The sequence below is a fragment of the Melospiza melodia genome, chromosome 2, assembly GCF_035770615.1.
Source record: "Melospiza melodia melodia isolate bMelMel2 chromosome 2, bMelMel2.pri, whole genome shotgun sequence".
NCBI lineage: Eukaryota > Metazoa > Chordata > Aves > Passeriformes > Passerellidae > Melospiza > Melospiza melodia.
The window spans coordinates 122,348,147-122,366,233 of NC_086195.1; the positions used below are offsets into that span (position 1 = coordinate 122,348,147).

The window sequence follows — 18,087 nt, forward strand, 5'->3', positions numbered from 1 at the left end:
TGTGCTATCATCTCCTTTTACCTTCTCAGACTATCTCAAATAACCCCAGTTTTAACCAATATCCCATGGATTCTGAGCACTTTTCTCACTGGACTCTATAATAATGGCTTGCATCAGTGCATTGCAGATACCTTTGGTACTTCTCTAACTGTACCAGAAACAGTTCACCTGATTTAAGGCAGCATTTCATATATTTTTAAAAAAATTATTTAAAAGATATAATGTACTGGTGAATCATAGGAATCTTGACCACAATTCTCCTTAATCTGTGATTCTGGATGACAAATGGTTATTTTTGTGTTTAAAATTAAAGAAAATAAAATAGTGATGTAATTTCTGAGTGCAGGAGGAGTAAATAGGTAAAAATCAGTATGAGCCAAGCTGCAGGGTCACATACTTCTTTTCTGACTACTGTGCTATTAGTAAATTACATAGGAAAATTTCTATTTTTTTTGTACTGCCAGGACTAATGAAAACATTGATATGAAGGCCATGGCTAATCCCCTGGCAAGTTCCCTCCATGGCAGTAACTACTGCCACACCTTGGCTTCTCCCTTTTCAAGCATCTGCTGCCATCTTTTGCTAGGTGGCTTCCCAGTCAGCCCTGAAACTGTGGCTTTGCAATGAATCTCAACTTTCTTTGCTCACCATGACAACTGGTTATCACAATGAAGGCAATAAGGATATTGAAACAGAACAACAGAATAATGTGATGCAACCAAACGTTGCAACATTACTTTTATATTTTGAATTTCCAATTTTCCTGTCCTAGCTTAATGTTTCTAAATCAAAATATTTGCATATCCTGCAGCTTATACTGTTCTTGAATATTTCTTCCTCAATAGAATATTTTTCTGTTCTGAAATCATGTATTACATATGTTTTATGCAGCTTTAAGTGTGCACTTATGTAAATAGATACCTTTAACTGGTGTAAATAATTACCTGCAATTACATTTCCTGATATTTTTATTCCTGTAGCTTTAAAAGATTTGTACATACAATGGTAATCCTTATGTCTTCATCAAAGTTACCTTGTGCAACAAAGCTTAAAGTAGAAATGGTATAAAAAAATTACATAAAGTACTTTAAAACTCAAGTTTTTATTTGCCCTGCTCAGTTTCAGATCAGAAAGATATATGATGAATACATATGTCAGTCTATTACAGCGACCTGACGAGGTCGCTGGGGTGAGAGAAGGATGAGAATCTTGTTTCATGATCAGAAGGCTGGATTTATTGATATATAATACATTATAACTATACTAAAAAGAATAAGAAGAGAAGTTGCAGAGGCTGCTAACCCAAGAATAGCATAGAAAAGAATCTAAAAACAAGAGAGTTCTCTGTCCCTGTGTTCCAGAGAGCTTGCCCTGTGATTGGCCCTTAATTGTACACATGGAACATGAACCAATCACAGGTGCATCCTATTGCATTCCACAGCAGCTGATAGTCATTGTTTACATTCTCTTTCTGGGACCTCAGCTTCCCAGAAGATGAACAATCCCAAAGAAAGAATTTCTATGAAAAAATGTCTGCGACATCAGCCAAACAAAAAAAATATGATGGTTGCTATAAACCACAATTTTGCTCTAAATATACTTGTAGTTGTCTTAGAGACATGTCATGATTCTTCTCATACAGAAGGGATGATTTACCATGTGCAGGTAAAACATGAGATTACTGGATTCTAGAATTGCCTTAAAAACCTAACCACTACATTTGCTTGTTGTTGGCACTTGTCCTAAAAATATCAGGGCAAGTATTGCCCTGATTTTTGCAGTTCAAGTCAGTTGGTGTGGAGGACCTGATGACCACACAAGGCATGCTTGAAAAGACATAATTTCAGACTAACTGCTGTCAGGCACTGTTGATAGGTCACAGATGTTTTTTGGTCATGCAAAATAATGCAAAACCTAAAAATCTTGCATAATCTCGCACTGTTTGAGAATTAATGAGAAACATTTCCAATATTAAATATGGATAGAAGTAGTCACCAAAGAGAAACAAGGTGACTGTATTAATACTTCTGTGCGTGCCAAGTCAGGAATGAATTAATTTTCTGTGTACCTCCCAAAAGTTTTGGAAGTGTTGCAATGTGCGTCCAGCTAGCACTACATACACTGGATTGATGGGAGACAATTTATGTGGCCACAGCAGGGCATAAGCTTTCATCTTAACTTATCTGCAGCTTGTGCGCAGGGTGTTTGAATGTTTCCATTTGATAAATATAATAAATAATAAAATAGTACCAGAACATGAAATGTAAGAAGTACCAAAGCAGGATGAAAAGGAGTGGAAGGGACAGAACGTGTCTGGATTATTCTCCACAATTTTTGCAGAATACTTGTAATTTGCTTCGCAAATGTTATTATGTATTTTTAACAACAATGAGAACATCTACCTTGATAGCTCTGTAGTCTGTGATTGTTGCCTGCTTTGTGAAGAACATAAGAAAGAGCTTTCCCCTACCTTAATATCTAGTTTAGTAGTTAGTCAACAAGTAAGTGGCACTGCAGTGTTAAAATTGCTCACATTGACAAAATAGTTTGAGGAACTTCTACTTTGAAAAAATCTGGCTCTAGCTGTGTTGTGAAACAGAGAACTAAGAATTGCCAGAACCTAGAGACCATACTGTTCCCAGAACAGCCAGAAGTTAAGTGATGTCTGTAAAATACCAGGACTACTTAATAGCTGTTAAGTTTATAGATAAAAACTTAGGGACTATATGAGACTAACCTGTAGGTTCAAGCTTCCAAATATCTCAGTGTCAGTCTGGGCAGGTCAGACCAAGCGGCGAAAACAGCCTACTGAATAAGCAAATAAATCAGCCAATGTCCCCGAGATGCTCCTGCCAACAGCCTCCACGGAGTCTTCCTCTTCCAGTGTCACGGTCTCTTCAAGTAGGGAGATTTGCACATGTTTGTTTGAAAACAAACAAACAAATAACAAAAGCCAGTCACCTCAGATCTCGCAATCTTTACTTGGAGGATTTCCTGCGGCGGAGGCTGAGCCCATCCCGCAGCAGCGAGGGGCCGAGGAGGCTGCTCAAACGCTTTGTTTTTCGGAGCCTGCGTTTAACCAGCCCCGCTTACCTGCTCGGGGCAGGGAGGGGACGGGGGCTGGCCCTGCCCTGCCCCGGGGTCGCCCCACGGCGCTGGGCGCAGCCAGGTTTGCGGGTGGGGAAGGTGAGGCGTCGGGGGGAGGAACCGCCCGTGCCGGGGCAGCGCCGCCGCGCTCCCTCGGCCGCCAGGGCTCTCTGGGAGGCGCCAGCGGGGCTGCCCCGCTCCGAGGAGCAGGTAGGGGACTCCACGGGCTCTGGCTCGGTGTAACGGGGCCCAGGGTCTCGCCCGGGCCGGAGAGCCGGGGGCGGCCGCAGGGCCGGGCAGGTGCGGCCGGGGGCGCTGCGCTCCGGGGCTCCGGTAACGGGGCGGGCGGCCTCAGCCGGGCCGGGGTGATCCGAGCAGCGCCTCCATAGAACTGCTGCGCCCGGGGTCGCACTTTGCTCCCACGCCTCGCTGTTGGGGCTGGGAGGTGGCTCGGAGCGAGGTGTTGTCTGTGGGGAAGCTGGGGCTGGGGGCACTTTGGGAGTAGGGGTGAGACCTCTTGTGAAGGGTCAGCCCTGACCGCGGCCTGGTTCCTGACCCAAAGCGAGCGAGCGCCTGCTCCCCGCAGCTGCCCCTCGGCCCGGGCCGGCCTCCCTGCGCCGCCCAGCAGCCGCAGCCCCTTCCAAGGGAATGCTTCCAGAAACACGTCGCAATTTAGATGAAGAGTATCGGAAGATGATTTGCTGCCGCACCTGCTGAGGGATTGCCAGCGTTTCGCAGAAGCACCATAGTCGCAGTGCTGTCGCTACATCCTGACGGGGCTACCGCAACTCTTCCCCGCTGACTGGGTATGTCCAGTGAAGGAATGCATGTATTTGCTGTCATCATTTTTTCGTGATCAAAAGTGAGAGACTTGATTAATTTCTCTAGAAGAGGCATGGTGTACCTTGCAGTTAATAGGAGCATTTAAGGTAATACGAATATATATATATTAATATTAATTTTTTATGATTTAAAATGTTCCTAGGTTTATATACCAGAAATAGTGTGATACTCCGACTTTCAGTTGGTTCTGTCAGTTCTGAGGACTGTTGCATGTTTGAATCAGTTTGTGCTTTTGAATAAGAGATTAAAATAAGCCTGCTACAAGTTTGCCAAAGTCAGTGAAACCTGTGATCCTTTGAAGTTTTGAGGAGACTTCTTTTTTCAATTGAGTAGATCAACTTTGAAAGGAGTAAAAAGCAGATTCAAAGGTAGTTATGCCAATTTAATGAGAAATTTTAATGAAAATTAGGCCTACATGCCATCATCGATGCTGTGATTGTATTTCAGGTGCACATATCATTGAAGACAATTGATGTTTTTTTTTTTTTGGGGGGGGGTGGTTGTAATGACTTTTTTAAACTGCAATTGATAAAAATATTTCCTTTCAGGGTGAAATTTTATGGACATGGCTTTGCATACCTGAAATTTTTTCCCATTTGGGAAATCTGGGCAAAGATAACCAGAGCTGAAGTCTGTTGTGAATGAAAAGCTCCACAGGTCGATTGAGTGCTCAAGATGTGGACAGAATGGCTGGGGAAAGGGAGAAATTTAACTGTTTGTCATGGCAGAATGGGGTAGGAAAAACATTTGCAATTGGTTCTGCAGTTGTGTGTATTTTATTTTCATCCTTATTTATGTGAATGCATGCACAGAGAAGAGCCTAATTTTGCTATCATGTCTACCTTCCATAGAAATGGAAATTTTTCATCGGGGAAAGTGAGAGATGAGGGAATCTCCTCAAAGTAGTGTGTGTGGTCTAGCACAAGGCTGTATATACGTTTGCAAGTCTTCTATGTTGACAAAAGGGCAAATTATAAATTTAAATAGAAAGAACATTGAAATTATAGAAAAGCAGGATTGTGGAAGACTTTCTTTCAGGATTTGGTAAAATACTACTTCTGCATCTGCTAAATCTACTGATGGGGCAAAAAACTTTTTGAGAGAGCTCTTGAGAGACAGATCACAGAACAAGAGCAAGGTAATGTTGTAAGAGAGCAGAGTTTGTGAAAAAGCAGTGATTCAGAGAAGTCATAAAGAAAATACCTGCTCATAAGTGGAGTCTATTCAATCCTGTTTTATCTTTAAATTATATGTTACAATGTTTTCCTCTTCTTTAAAATGAAAAATGATAGATTTAAAAGAGATTCTGTGCATCATGAATAATAGAAAAAGTTGTAGCTTTTGTACAAACACATATAACCCCTATCTTCTGAGATTTTAATGTTTTGTGTCAGGATTCTTTCAGGGACTCATCCCATCTTAGAGCTAGGCAAGAAAAGACCTGCCTGGTAATTTGAGTGGAGATTAGCTAAGAGGAAGGAGGAAAGATAAAGGGAAGAAGGGAAGCAGGCACTGCAAGAAGCAGTGTGGATGACTCAACACGTGGCACACTTGTGAGTCAGTCTGCTGAAGTAGGACAGACACAGCAGCCGGAAGCGTCATCTTCGACTCTTGTAGAAAGTGATATCAGCCAAATTCATATTCATTTTTTATGTTTTAAAATGTTCCTAGGTTTATATACCAGAAATAGTGTGATGCTCTGACTTTCAGTTGGTTCTGTCAGTTCTGAGGCGTCACAACAGGATGGGATACCCCTGCTCATACTTCAGCTGGAATAGTTGCATTTGTCCTCTCACTGTGCTATGAAACCCTGTGGTAGGCTGCATAGAAACAAAAACAGTTAAGCAGGTCAAGTTAAGGAGCAGCTTGCCAGAGGCATGCAGCTAAGAGATCCTTCTCCAGATGTGTTAGGGATCAGAGGACTACTAAAGAGTCCTGACAATCATTCTCAAATATATAAATAAACATGTAAAAGATAAATGCCTAGATTTTAGGTGAAGAAACATCACTACTAGAGTCCCAAACAGCTCTTCAGCATGTATTTTGGTGATCTGCACAAAGATGTCACAATAGTAAATGACTGGGTAATAATAGCAGAAGAAAATTGTTGTAGAGAAATATAAGAAAATTTTAAAATGAAAACATATGGCCAAAATCCAACATCATGTGCTCAACAGCTGACTGAGTTTGCCTGATTCTTAGTCCCCAGTGATGAGATCTTGAAATTTTACTATAGGCCTATGGAAATATCAGATCGATACTCAATAGTACTCAAAGAACAAAGATAGGGTTAGAAATCATTAGGAAAAAAAAAATTTAAAAAAATCAATAATTGTCTTTGTTCATAAATCCATAGTGCACTTATGTTTTGAAGTCTGTATGCAAGTTATGTCCTGTCCTGCCCAATCTCAGACAGGCTGTAGCATAACTGGATGCAGTACAGAAGTAGGTGGCAAAAAAGTCAGAATTATGAAATCAGATTCCATCTAAGTGAGAGTTAGAGAATCTATGACTGTAGCTTAGGAAAGCAAGAAGTGCTTTCCTAGGCACTAAGGGAAGTTGTGTGCTAGAGATGCAAAAACCCAAGTGCTTGACAAGCTGAAATAGGAGATGTTCACTCTTTTTTAGGAGCTGTCAGGTAAAACAAGCAGGTAACAGGCTCAAAACAAGTTAAAGACAATTCCTGTATTTCATGTGTCCTCTTTAAAATGTGTAATTCTTATATTAATTATGTAATGTAGATGTTTACTTTAAATTATGGAAGTTCATATTGGAAACCACTAACTGAAAGTTTTCTTTCCATTTCAGCAGGGAAACATGACAGCAAAAACACTGTTTTCATGCAAAATTGCAACAGCATTTCTGTCCTTAATTATTGCAAGTAAGTCTGTTGGTGGCTATGGAAAATCTTGTTCTGAACTTTTAGGAGAACTTTTTTTCACACAAGTAATACTAACTTTCTGTGGAAGTGGTTGTAATAGTGAAATTTACATGCATGCCAATGAGTTCTTTTAAATTGTGCCTAGAGCAGGAACCTATTAAACATAATATGTGGTATTTAATGTTCAACTTATTACAATCATTTAGGTTGGAAAGGAGCTCTTGACATCTAACTTTACAGGGTCAAGATTTTGAAAACCTCTGCAAATGGAAACTCCACAACTTCATTGGGCATCTTGTTCCACTGTTTGATCACCCTTACAATAAAAAAGGGGGTTTTTGTGTTCAGATAGAACGTCTTATGTTTCAATTTGTGCTCATTGCCTCTTGTCCTGTCAGTGAGCAAGGCTGGCAAAAGTCTGTCTCTTTGTTCTTCATTCCCTCCCATCAGGTATTTACACACAGTGATAAGATCCACCCACACACTCCTCAGATCTTCTCTATGCTGAGCAGTTCCTGCTCTTTCATCCTCTACTCAAGTGAGAGGTGCTCCACTCCCTTACTCATGTTTGTAGCTATTTGCTGGACTCTCTCCAGTAAATTCAAATCTGGCATGTCCTAACGTCCATGTGTCCATGTGTCCTAGTGTCCCAGGACACTGTTAGCCTTCTTTTGCTGTGAGGGAGCATTGGTGGCTCATGATCAGCTTGTGGTACCAGGACCCCAGTGTTCTCCGCAGATCAGCTTTCCAGCTGAGTGGTCTTTAGCATGTGCTGGTGTCCCTTACACTGGTGCAGAATATTAGCATTAAGTGGCAGAAAAACATTTTCAGTTCCTGTGGCCACAGCATATCATAATCACCACAGTTATTATGGGGCATAATAACTCAGATACTTGAGTAATTCAATGTTTGGATAAGTAATTTGGAAAAGATCTGTGATGAGGTGTTGAGAACTGTGGATGACACAAAATGATTCTTTGGTGGTTAACACTGATGCTTGCTATGCAGAGGGTGCCTGGATATCAAAGAGTTTAGTGATAGAATGTCAGTCAGTAAAATGAAGTGGATGTGAAGGGCCATGAAAGGGTCAGGCATGTATAGCAGAAGTAAGTATGCTGTATGTGTGTGATGTGAACATCAAGTTAATTAATAGCCACTTGGGAAAATGCTGCTTTGATATGTCTGGATGCTCTCTGGAATCATTAACTCTGTCATCAGTGATGACCAGAAAACCAGAATTTTTGGAAAGCAGCAGAGCAGAAAACAGAAAGAAATCCTCATTATGGTACACTTTAACTCCACAGTGAATGTGTGCCAGTTGAACTCTGCAGTTCTGGTCACTACATCTCAGAAAGATGGTATCAGAAGAGGTGGAGAGATGAGTGACAGTGTTGTCTGATATGGGATGGCTTCCATATGAGAAGTCTCCAAATGAAGGAGGACTCTGAGGTAAAGAGACAGAAGCAAGATAGGATGAAGGTCTATAAAAATGTAAATACCATAGAATAGGCAGATGAGAAGAAGTTTACCATTTCTCATAACAAGAAATGCATGATACTCAGAGAATTTATAAAATCCAGTGAATGGTTTTGCATGCAGAACGTAAAGGGACTGAAATCAGAGTAGTCTTGTATTTATTGTGTCCTCCTCTCCTCTGCACATTTGCCACTGATATTTATCAGAGGTAGGATTTTGGGCTAAACAGACACTTGCATGACTCTGTGGCAATTCTTATAAAATAACAAAGTGAGAAAGTTTTGATAAATGTATTACTGACTTGGGAACATGACCATGGTATCCACAGTTGGTGCCTTTTTTTGTCATATTGCAAAAAAAGAAAAAAAAAAAGCCCAAACTCTTGGTTTCCTCCTTTTCTGCATGAGTCTGTGTTAGAAGTAAAGAAAATGAGCTCATTGGTGATTGTAATGACTCCTCTCTAAATGCTCATAAAATGGAAGGTCAGTTGAAATTCCCATAGCAAACCTAATATTTTTACAACACAGTCTTTAACTTCTGTGTCCTCTTACGACATTTAAATATCAAAAGCATAGTCGGTCTTAACTACAGTTAAGTTAAAAAATAAAGACATTAAATGTGAAATTTGTGTGCATGTGTGTGTTTGTGTACATGCCCATGAAACAGACTGGAGAAACACAAGTACTTTAGGAATTTGCATCTGAAATAAAACATACAAATGACAACTCTGCTACAAAGGCTTTCTACTGAGTGTAAAGATTGCATTCAAAAAACAGCATTTCATTTTAGTGGCATAACTATATTTGTAAACCACTGAGTAGTACTCTCAGCTGTAAAGATAGGGGATTAAAATTGTATATTATCAAATACTAACAGTTTTTAGTAGTTGACTTGAGAATGGAGGTGAAAACTCCAATGCAGTTTGTAATTTATAATCAGGAAACGAGTTCAGTATATTTTTGTAGACTATTTGAGTTTTTCTTTAATGCTTATCTCTTTCCTTTAGAGAAATGTGAAGCCTACGATGTGATGTTGAAGCAGACTCTTGTGCCTGATGGGCAGCCTCTTGCTATTAAATGTTCACTGGAAAAGAGCTTGAACAGTGGAGACTACAACTTAACATGGTATAAAGTTGGTAACAAGAGAGCTGTGCCTAGAGACAAACTGTGTAGAGTTCATCAGCAGAAGAATCTGATTTTGTTTCTTCCTGCCATGTTAGAAGATTCTGGAGATTATGAATGTGTCATAAGGTGAAAATCAGAAAAAGTTATATTTTTACAGAAATGAGTTACAAAGAGAGTAACTTTTTAAAAGCAAGTAAAATTTTGTGGGTAAGATAAATAATAATGAAGAAGAGGGAACGCATCTACAAGACATAACTTTAGTTTGGGGAAATTAAATCTAGTTTTGCATTTTTTTCCTTGTAAGCAAAAGTAAACCTATTAAAGAAACTGTAAACATATTTTCTTCTCTTTCTTCTCCAAACAGAATGCCATACATTTTGGACCTGCAAGATGTGTTAAATGGGTTAATTTAATTGTGTCCTATTAATTGCAGGGATTTGACAAGCTGCAAAAAAATGTGTACAAAAGTAACAGTTTTTGAGAGGATTGATGGTTTATGCTTAAATGAAAAATTTGCTGTAGAGGAGGTGATATTCACATCATCTTCTGCAAAGGTTGTTTGTCCCCACTTGGATTATTTCAGGAAAGACAAGAATATTCATCCTGTTCATTGGTATAAGGTGAGAATATAGTGTTTTATTCTGTCTTATAGCTGTCCATTATTTATAATAAAAATCAGTGAACTTTGAGAATTGGAACAGAAGAACTAAAGATTTACTGTAAGTTGGAGAAAAATATTTTTAAAACAAATTGGAAGAAGATTAAGACTTTCTGTCTTTTAAAGGTATTCTTGGTTATCCGGACAGAATTTCAGGTGAGGTGTGGGAGTGATGCTGAGCCACGTACCCACCAGGTGTCATCTGTTCACCTGCCAGGGAAACATGGCCTTGGGTGGAAACAGATTGACTATGGCATTTCCTTTTAGTGCTCAATCTGTTCTATTCCATGATTCTAGTTCTTATTGTTCATTCTCTTTTAAAGGCTCTTTCTGTTGCAAGAATGGAATGCCTTCTGCCGGATTCCTGCCTCTGGCTCATGTAGTCCATGTGGTACCAGTAGCATTGAGGCTTCTTAAAAATAAAGTCTAATTATTGGGTGGTGCTTCATTGATGAATACTTTTGCAAATACTAACAACCCACATTTTAATTTATTATTTCTCTAATATAAAAAGTTGTTTTCCAAAGGGAATGAACTGGGGTATCTTTAAATTAAAATCTCAGCTGAAGTGAAGTATGCATTTCTTTATGTTCTGCTGCCCTCACTCTTCCTCAGCCTCTGCATAACCATCTTTATGCTGTGGTCCATTGAAACTTCAGATTGTGTCAAAGAGACACAAACAATAGAAATATACAGAGATGTGAATTAACAGAGTTCTCTACACACTTTTAGGACTGCCAGCTGCTGGAAGGAAAAAGGTTTGCCCTTTCAAACAGTGACCTTATAATTTTTAATGTAACTGTACATGATGGAGGAAACTATACGTGTGAAACAACATATACCTACAATGGGAAACAATATAACATTTCACGAGACATCAGTCTGGTTGTAGAAGGTAAGTAAATAATTTCCCTGTGTTTGTGCTCATAACTAAAGTGGAAAGACCTAATTTGTGGATGGACATGCTTAGGACTTCTGTTTTTCACCTAAATGTGCAGTAATGACTACCTGAGATATGGTACTTTTTGTATAGAGTGATATTTTGTTATAAAATGGCTGACAACCTTGTCTTTAGTACAAGGGGCGTTTTTAGGTTGTTACTTGCATTATAGAGCATAAGGCAGACTGCAACTGCCCCTGGTTTTCTGAAAAGCACTTTCTTTCTTTTGCTTAGTGACCCCACCAAAAAAGCCTCCAGAAATAACTTACCCAAGAAACAACTCTATTGAAGTGGAACTTGGTAAGTAGTTTTCTCTAGAGAAATTTAATATTTTCTCTAGAGAAAACTAGAAATTCTGTAGTTTTCTCTAGAGAAAATTTGTATCCTAGTTAAAATGTATTCTCAAGGAGTGTCCTATTCTGTGCTTTCTTGTTTTTATTTTATGAAAAAACTACTTCAGTGGTCAGTTTCTCTCTGTTTATCTCCCAAAGGAGGAATGAGAGGTGAAAGGGAAAGAAGTGAGGCATGTTTCTTGCAATGTCCTAAAGAAATTTCTCACCTGCAAGGAAAATTGTAGGAACCCAAGTGATTATCTGTCACATCTGTTGCTTTCCATCACTCTGGAAATGATTCTAAGAACAGGTCCATCTCAAATCTGCAGGCAAAGTGATGCCCCAAGGAGAAGCATCTCCTTCCTGGATTCTTCCATCCTACCATTCTCTTTCTGGACTTGCAGATCACTGACAATACAGACCCTCTGTTAGAGTAACTTTTTTGAAAGGGTTTGGTATCACCCTTAGCTGGTGTGCGTGTGTGAATCTGAGAACAGGGTTGTATAGACTTCAATTAGGTCATGGAAATTAACACTTTACTTTGTAACATAATTTTATAGGCTCACAGGTTACTCTGGATTGCAACACCACAGGTGCTGATGGGTATGAGGTGTACTGGACAGGACATGGTGTGTATTTTGATGTATTTCACATGGGCAGAATTTTTGCAAGTTCCTATGAGTAAGTATATTTTGAGATTGAAAAATATATGTGTTGGCAAACAAAGTGGAACTTTCTCCCTTTGACATTAAAATATTTAGCAACATTTCCCCCTTGCTTTAAATAGCATTCTTCTTAAAAACTAATGCTTGCCTTCTCTAATTTACTTCTTGCATTGAAATAGAAACTTTAAACACAGTAGACACATGAACTTCACATGTGATTGTATGTTTATTGCTCATTGTAAAAAATCAGTCTGAATTTCCAGTGTTGGGAAAAGGTGTTTTGTGACAGTGCCATAATTGTAATACAGTTTCTTTTGAGCAAGCTCTGTCCTGGCAGAGACCTCTTTTGGTCGAATCAGGCATGTTCAGGTGCATGATCTTCAGACTGTCTCTTTCTTCTGTGTTCCACATCTGCCTCCATGAAAGGTTGCAAGAGGACAAATCTGTGCTATACAGGAAAAATCAAGATTTCTAGGTTTAAGGACATGAAGTTAGAGAAAATTAACTGAGATAAACTGAAGAGATAATGGAAGACTTTATTGAGGGCGTTTGTACTGAAGCTTAGGGGTTAGAGGAGAAAAGGGGGACAGATTTCCAGTGATGAGCTGGATTTTGGGAGGACTTGGACTGAGTAAAGCATGTGAAGGGCAAGTGGGAGATAAGGCGATGGTGAAAAGCAGGTCAAATAGAATTAGAAGAAGAGAAATTATACCTGATTGGAAAAACCACCTCAAATTGGAGCAAGAGGCAATCTGAAATTTTCTTAGACGTTACAGGTTTTGAACTAAAGATTTCAGGTTTTTTTGTCAGCTCTTATGGTGGCACTGTAAATAAAAAATGTGATAATTTTTGTAAATTCTGGAGCATTATCTAGGACTAAAAAACCAGTGAAGAAAAGAGAATGATGTCTGCAAAGTAAGAATAGAGTTGCAAGAAATAAGTTTTCATCATAAAACAAAGGGAGAAACAAAATGCTGACTTATTTGGGTGCTCACCAAGAGAAAACACTATGCAAAAGTAATATATTATAGTGTCATAAAGAATGATAGTGCCATAAACAATTGGGCCATAAAGCAGTGACACATGGTCTCTGGATTGATATTGCAAAAGCAATGTTAGTTTTTGTACTTCCTAACACTTACATAGTTATATTTGGTCACTTGCATTAGTGATGTTGGTTCATTCATTCCCTGAATGTCATATCCCATTGTGAAATACCTATGTCCATCTACTCTCACAGGGATTGGCAAGCCCATAACAAGAGTTTATTTAGGTTTGTAAGGCATATTTTTGAACTTCCAACTATAGAAACCTTATGTTCCTTTGGGGAAACACAGCTGCAGATAAGATAACGTTACGATGTCTTGATGCTTTCCAATGCATGTGCTTAATGTCAGTACCAGGAGAGGTCTGACTGCTTGGGTTTCTTTCATATGATGTAATTGTTCATCTGTTGGGAAGTGTGGTTGACATTTGCAGAAGGAAATAACCACTGTTGTGCTGCAGATGTTAGAGATGAAGCCATTCCTGAATGGGCTGTGGTTTTATGGTTTTATCTGTCACCTTTTGGACAGGGGAGAAACTTCTTATGACGGGCGCCCTATGCATTCTGTGAAGCTAATAATTTCAGAAGTAAGCAGTGAAGACTATGAACAGCCTTTTGTCTGTCAAGCTTCAAATGCCTTTGGGCAAGTTGCATCCTATATTATATTAAAACACAGAGGTAAAAAATACTATTATTTTGAGGCCTGTGATTATCTGTGCTTCCCCAGAAGGTGTTTTGATACCAAATTCTCATGTATCATGTTGAAAGAAAACAGATGTATTACAGTTTGCAGTATGCATGTGCCTCTGCATAGGGAAGAAATCACTATAGCATTGTATTTATCATTATTTAAAAAAAACAAGGTGGATAGGAATGAAAAATGTAATATTCAAATTTGTATTGAATTTATATGGAAGATCAGATTTGAACAAATTCAACATTTAAAACAAATTTCTTATATTTTTGTGCAGTTCCTGACATACGACGATGGCTGACTGGAGGGCTTGTCTCTTTGTTAATTTTAACATTTATTACTTTAATAATCTACAAGATTTTCAAGATTGATTTGGTACTTTGGTACCGTACTTCTGCCTGTGCCCTTACAAGTAAGGAAGGTATGTGACTGTGACCAGGCATGTAAGTGTAATTAGCCTATTGATTTTTTTCTCTTGCCTTTACTTCTGAGAAATAATGTGATTATTTAGTACAATGTACGTAGAACTTCCATAAGGAATTTTTCAGATATGCATAAAGACATTTTGTGCAGGATTTTTTCAGTCATATGGGTAAAATATATAATTTTGCTTAAATTAATAAAAACTGTGTAATATTGAAGGCAATCATAGTAAGATAGGCCAAAAGAACTGTAGTTTATTCCAAAATGAGCATGTTGTTTTTTTGCTTTTCTGTAGTTTCTTTACATGTAGATTTATGGTCACTCTGATGATGAACAATAGGTGTCAGCAGAGCTACATCCTGTAAACTGGATGTTTAAAGACGTGCCTTAAATATTTATTTTGAAAATCACACCCATTTGTCAGATATTAATTTTATTGATTTTATTGGTCTTTTTTTTTTTTTTCCATTTTGCAATTTCTCTGTTACCTTCACTTTCCTTCTAAATCCTGTCAATTATGGTGCTGACATATCAAAGAGAAAATTTGCTGCTAGTTCTGTGTTCTGGGATTCTTCTAATGTGTTTTAGTTTATTGCACTGTAGGCAAATATATTGGACAGGTGTGAAAAATTTGAAATAAGCACAACATCACAGATATATTTAATGTCAGTTCTCAGAATCAGACTGTCTGAAGTTCGCCATGGCTTGAAAGTGAATAGATTATGTACATTAAGGTAGTTAATGTTTACTCATGGCTGTGCTAAATGTTTTCACAGGAAAATAATTTCAACTCCTGGTTAAAAACTCAGTTTTACTATAATACTGTAATAGAGTTCTAATTAAAAGAAAAAAAAATCTAAGTTTTTAACTTGTTGAGTTAGATCTGATTTTGGCTTGGTTCTTTCAGTCCAGCTTGCTAAGCAAACGTTCAGAAGCCTTCTGGTTCTAATCCCTCTCAGGATTATTACAAGAAAGAATTGCCATTTTCCCACCTTCTCTCTTGTGGTTATTCAGAAGTGGAGATAACTGCTCATTAAGTTTCCTTCAGGAGAGGTGGTGAAGAAAGGCCAGTGAGAGGGTACTTCCTCAGTGTCCTGGCACCTCTAGGATTGGGAGCTCCCTCCTGCAGGTCCCAGGTCCTGCACTCAGCTCATTTGGTGACTCCTTCATCCCCAGGATGGGGAAAGGAAGTCAAATTCTGTGGCTGGTCATCTTTATTTTGGTTCATAGAACATTTTACTTCTGTAAGGTGATTCTGTCAGAAAGGTGAAATCAGCCCCACATTACTATTTCTAAACCATCCAAAAATGAAACTTTGCAATAAAGACACTTCTATGAGTTTTAATTTTTTAATAGAAATGTTTGTGTTTGTTTTAGATGGGAAAATCTACGATGCATATGTCCTGTACACAAAAAGCAGTGAAGACAGAAGTATATGTTGTCTGGAAACCTTTGTTCGTAGAATACTCCCAGATGTTTTAGAAAAACAATGTGGATATAATCTTTTCATATTAGGAAGGGATGATTTACCAGGAGAAGGTATGCTTTAATTAGCAGAGTTAACAGGTTGCCTTTTGAAACATTGTTCTCAGGTTATAAGTTTATCTATGCAATTAAACCCCACAATTTTGGAAAAGAAAGATGTATTTATTTAGTTTTATTGGATAATTAGCCCAATGAAAATTTTTTTCTTTTTCCTTTTTTTTTTCCTAACGGAAAATTCTGTTCTGATGTTATGAGGGTCTGCACTTTCTTAGTGATGAACAGATGAGGACTTAATAGCATTAATAATACTGTTGAGTTTTTTTGAACAATAAATTCTCCTGAGGGACGAAGAAAACAATTTTTTTAGAAGTTATATCATGCAATGGATCATGAATCAGGACTGTCAGTGTGAAGATCTTAAAGCAATCACTGCTCTGAGCTAGCCACAGCTTCACATGTTTGCAATTTTAAAATAAAGAACTATTTTACACCAGTTGTAAAGTTTCTGTGCAAGCTTTGATTGTTCCTTCATCACTTACAGCTGTGGTCAGTGTTGCTGATGAAACTCTTAAGCAAAGCAGAAGACTGATGATTATTTTGGGATCAGAAGCATCTAGGTGCTGCCTCTTGGAAGACACCTCTGAGCAACAGCTAGCTATGTATAATGCTCTCATCCGTGATGGGATCCAAGTGATTCTTATAGAAATGGGTGAAATACAGGACTACACCAGCATGCCAGAATCAATCAGATACATTAAGCAAAAACATGGAGCCATTCAATGGAAAGGGGACTTCTCAGAGAAATCTTGTTCAGCAAACACAAGATTCTGGAAAAATGTGCGTTATCAAATGCCACCCAGGAAAAAGGGATCTTATTCTGAAGTGTATTCCTTGACCCTAATGTCAAACAGTTCTGCAGCAAAGGAAAGTTAAGCACTTATTTAAATAATACTAAGAAGGTAATTCTGAATTGGGATGTTTCTCACCCATTCTTTATACTACAAAGTAAATGTTTTCTTTGAGGAGTAGAAACTTCTCATCTCTTCCGTAAATTACACCTGAAAAGAAAAAACTTTGTGCAACTTTTATTTCTGTTACTTCTGAGTTTTGGATAGTGCCACAATTTGTTGTGTTAGTTTCCATCAAATATTTTAAGTAAAGAGAGTGATCATGATAGGCTATTAAGAAGCTGTGGTCCACATAAATGTTGTATGAAAAAACAACTGTGAAGTCCATTTTTTAAAAATCAAAACTGCAGTTGATAAAATTAAAAGTCTATTTCTATCATCAGCATTCTCTTTGTCATTCTGTTCCAATTCTTGTTGCCTCTCCATGATTGTCTGATTTCCTTATTGCTGCAAGAGTCTGCTCTGTGCAAGCTTTGTCTCCTGAGCAACAGACCTTACCCTTGCTGCTTGAAAGGGTTGAGGAAATACATGACATAGCATATATTAAAACTCATCACAACACTATGTGTTTCTGCTGAACAGTTGGTACTAAATGTGTTCAGCAAATGGAAGTGAATGAAATCTGTGGATTTTTAGAGTGTTGAACAATTCTGTGATATCTGGTGTATGTTTACTTTTGAAACTTAGTCTCTTGTAATGCTTGGGAAACTGAAAATAGTTTGTTCTTCTTGAGAGCGGGAAGCTTTCTAGACTGTGCTGCTACTCTGGAAACCAGATGTTCTCATGCTGTGTCTCAGCTGTGCTAACTGCATGCACAGAAATTCTCTGAGAATCTACCAAAGAGCTGTGCTTGGGCTGGGTATCCTGGAGAGTGGGAGGTGGCCAGTTCTGAAACATGACCAAATTCTAATGGTGAGAAATGGTATCTCATCTACTTGTGAAAGGAAAATTAAAGGCATGTGGCTACATCAAACTTCTTGAGAGTAGCTTGGTATTTCTGGATCCCAATCGACTTTTGTTGTGCATCACTGTGAGAAAATGTCATGCTGCTTCCTTTTCAAGGTGGTCTGAAGCAGCGGGAGTTTTTGTGCTCTAGCTTTGAAGAACATCATCTAAATGCAAATATGAATTTTGCTTGTTTTTAAAAAATTATTTTCTGAAGTTATATAGATTTTAACATCATGTTTATTGCCAGGATAGCATCTGTCATCAAATTCCTTTCAGTTGGTTCTCAGAGGTATATGTATCTAGAATATATTCTTCTTTGGGCTGTATTGATGGGAGAGAAAGCAAAATCTAGGAGTGGAAATATATAATCAAAGCGAAAGATTTCCAATAGCATTTCATGGTACTTTTTTTATTTGTAAAGGTGTAGTAAATACTCCTTAGGAGCAGTGTCTCATTCTCCTGGCTGTGAGGTTCACAACTGAGTAATTTTCCACAGCCTTCTCTGACTAGAGACTTGTTCCGAGGTGTCACCAGGAAAATTAGGGACAGGGTATATCTATCAGATGAGGCACTGTTTT

General features: G+C 38.3%; 1 protein-coding gene across 1 annotated transcript; it reads left to right on the top strand.

Moving 5' to 3' along the window:
• The first annotated feature begins 3,472 nt into the window (after window positions 1-3,472).
• Window positions 3,473-16,940, top strand: LOC134414763 (interleukin-1 receptor-like 2). The gene is made up of 12 exons (XM_063149820.1): window positions 3,473-3,893; window positions 4,479-4,664; window positions 6,739-6,811; window positions 9,294-9,537; window positions 9,845-10,031; window positions 10,802-10,964; window positions 11,244-11,309; window positions 11,902-12,022; window positions 13,581-13,729; window positions 14,023-14,166; window positions 15,546-15,707; window positions 16,195-16,940. The coding sequence occupies exons 2-12, from the start codon at window positions 4,572-4,574 to the stop codon at window positions 16,584-16,586; spliced, it is 1,794 nt and encodes a 597-aa protein (XP_063005890.1). The 5' UTR covers window positions 3,473-3,893; window positions 4,479-4,571; the 3' UTR covers window positions 16,587-16,940.
• The last annotated feature ends 1,147 nt before the right edge of the window (window positions 16,941-18,087 follow it).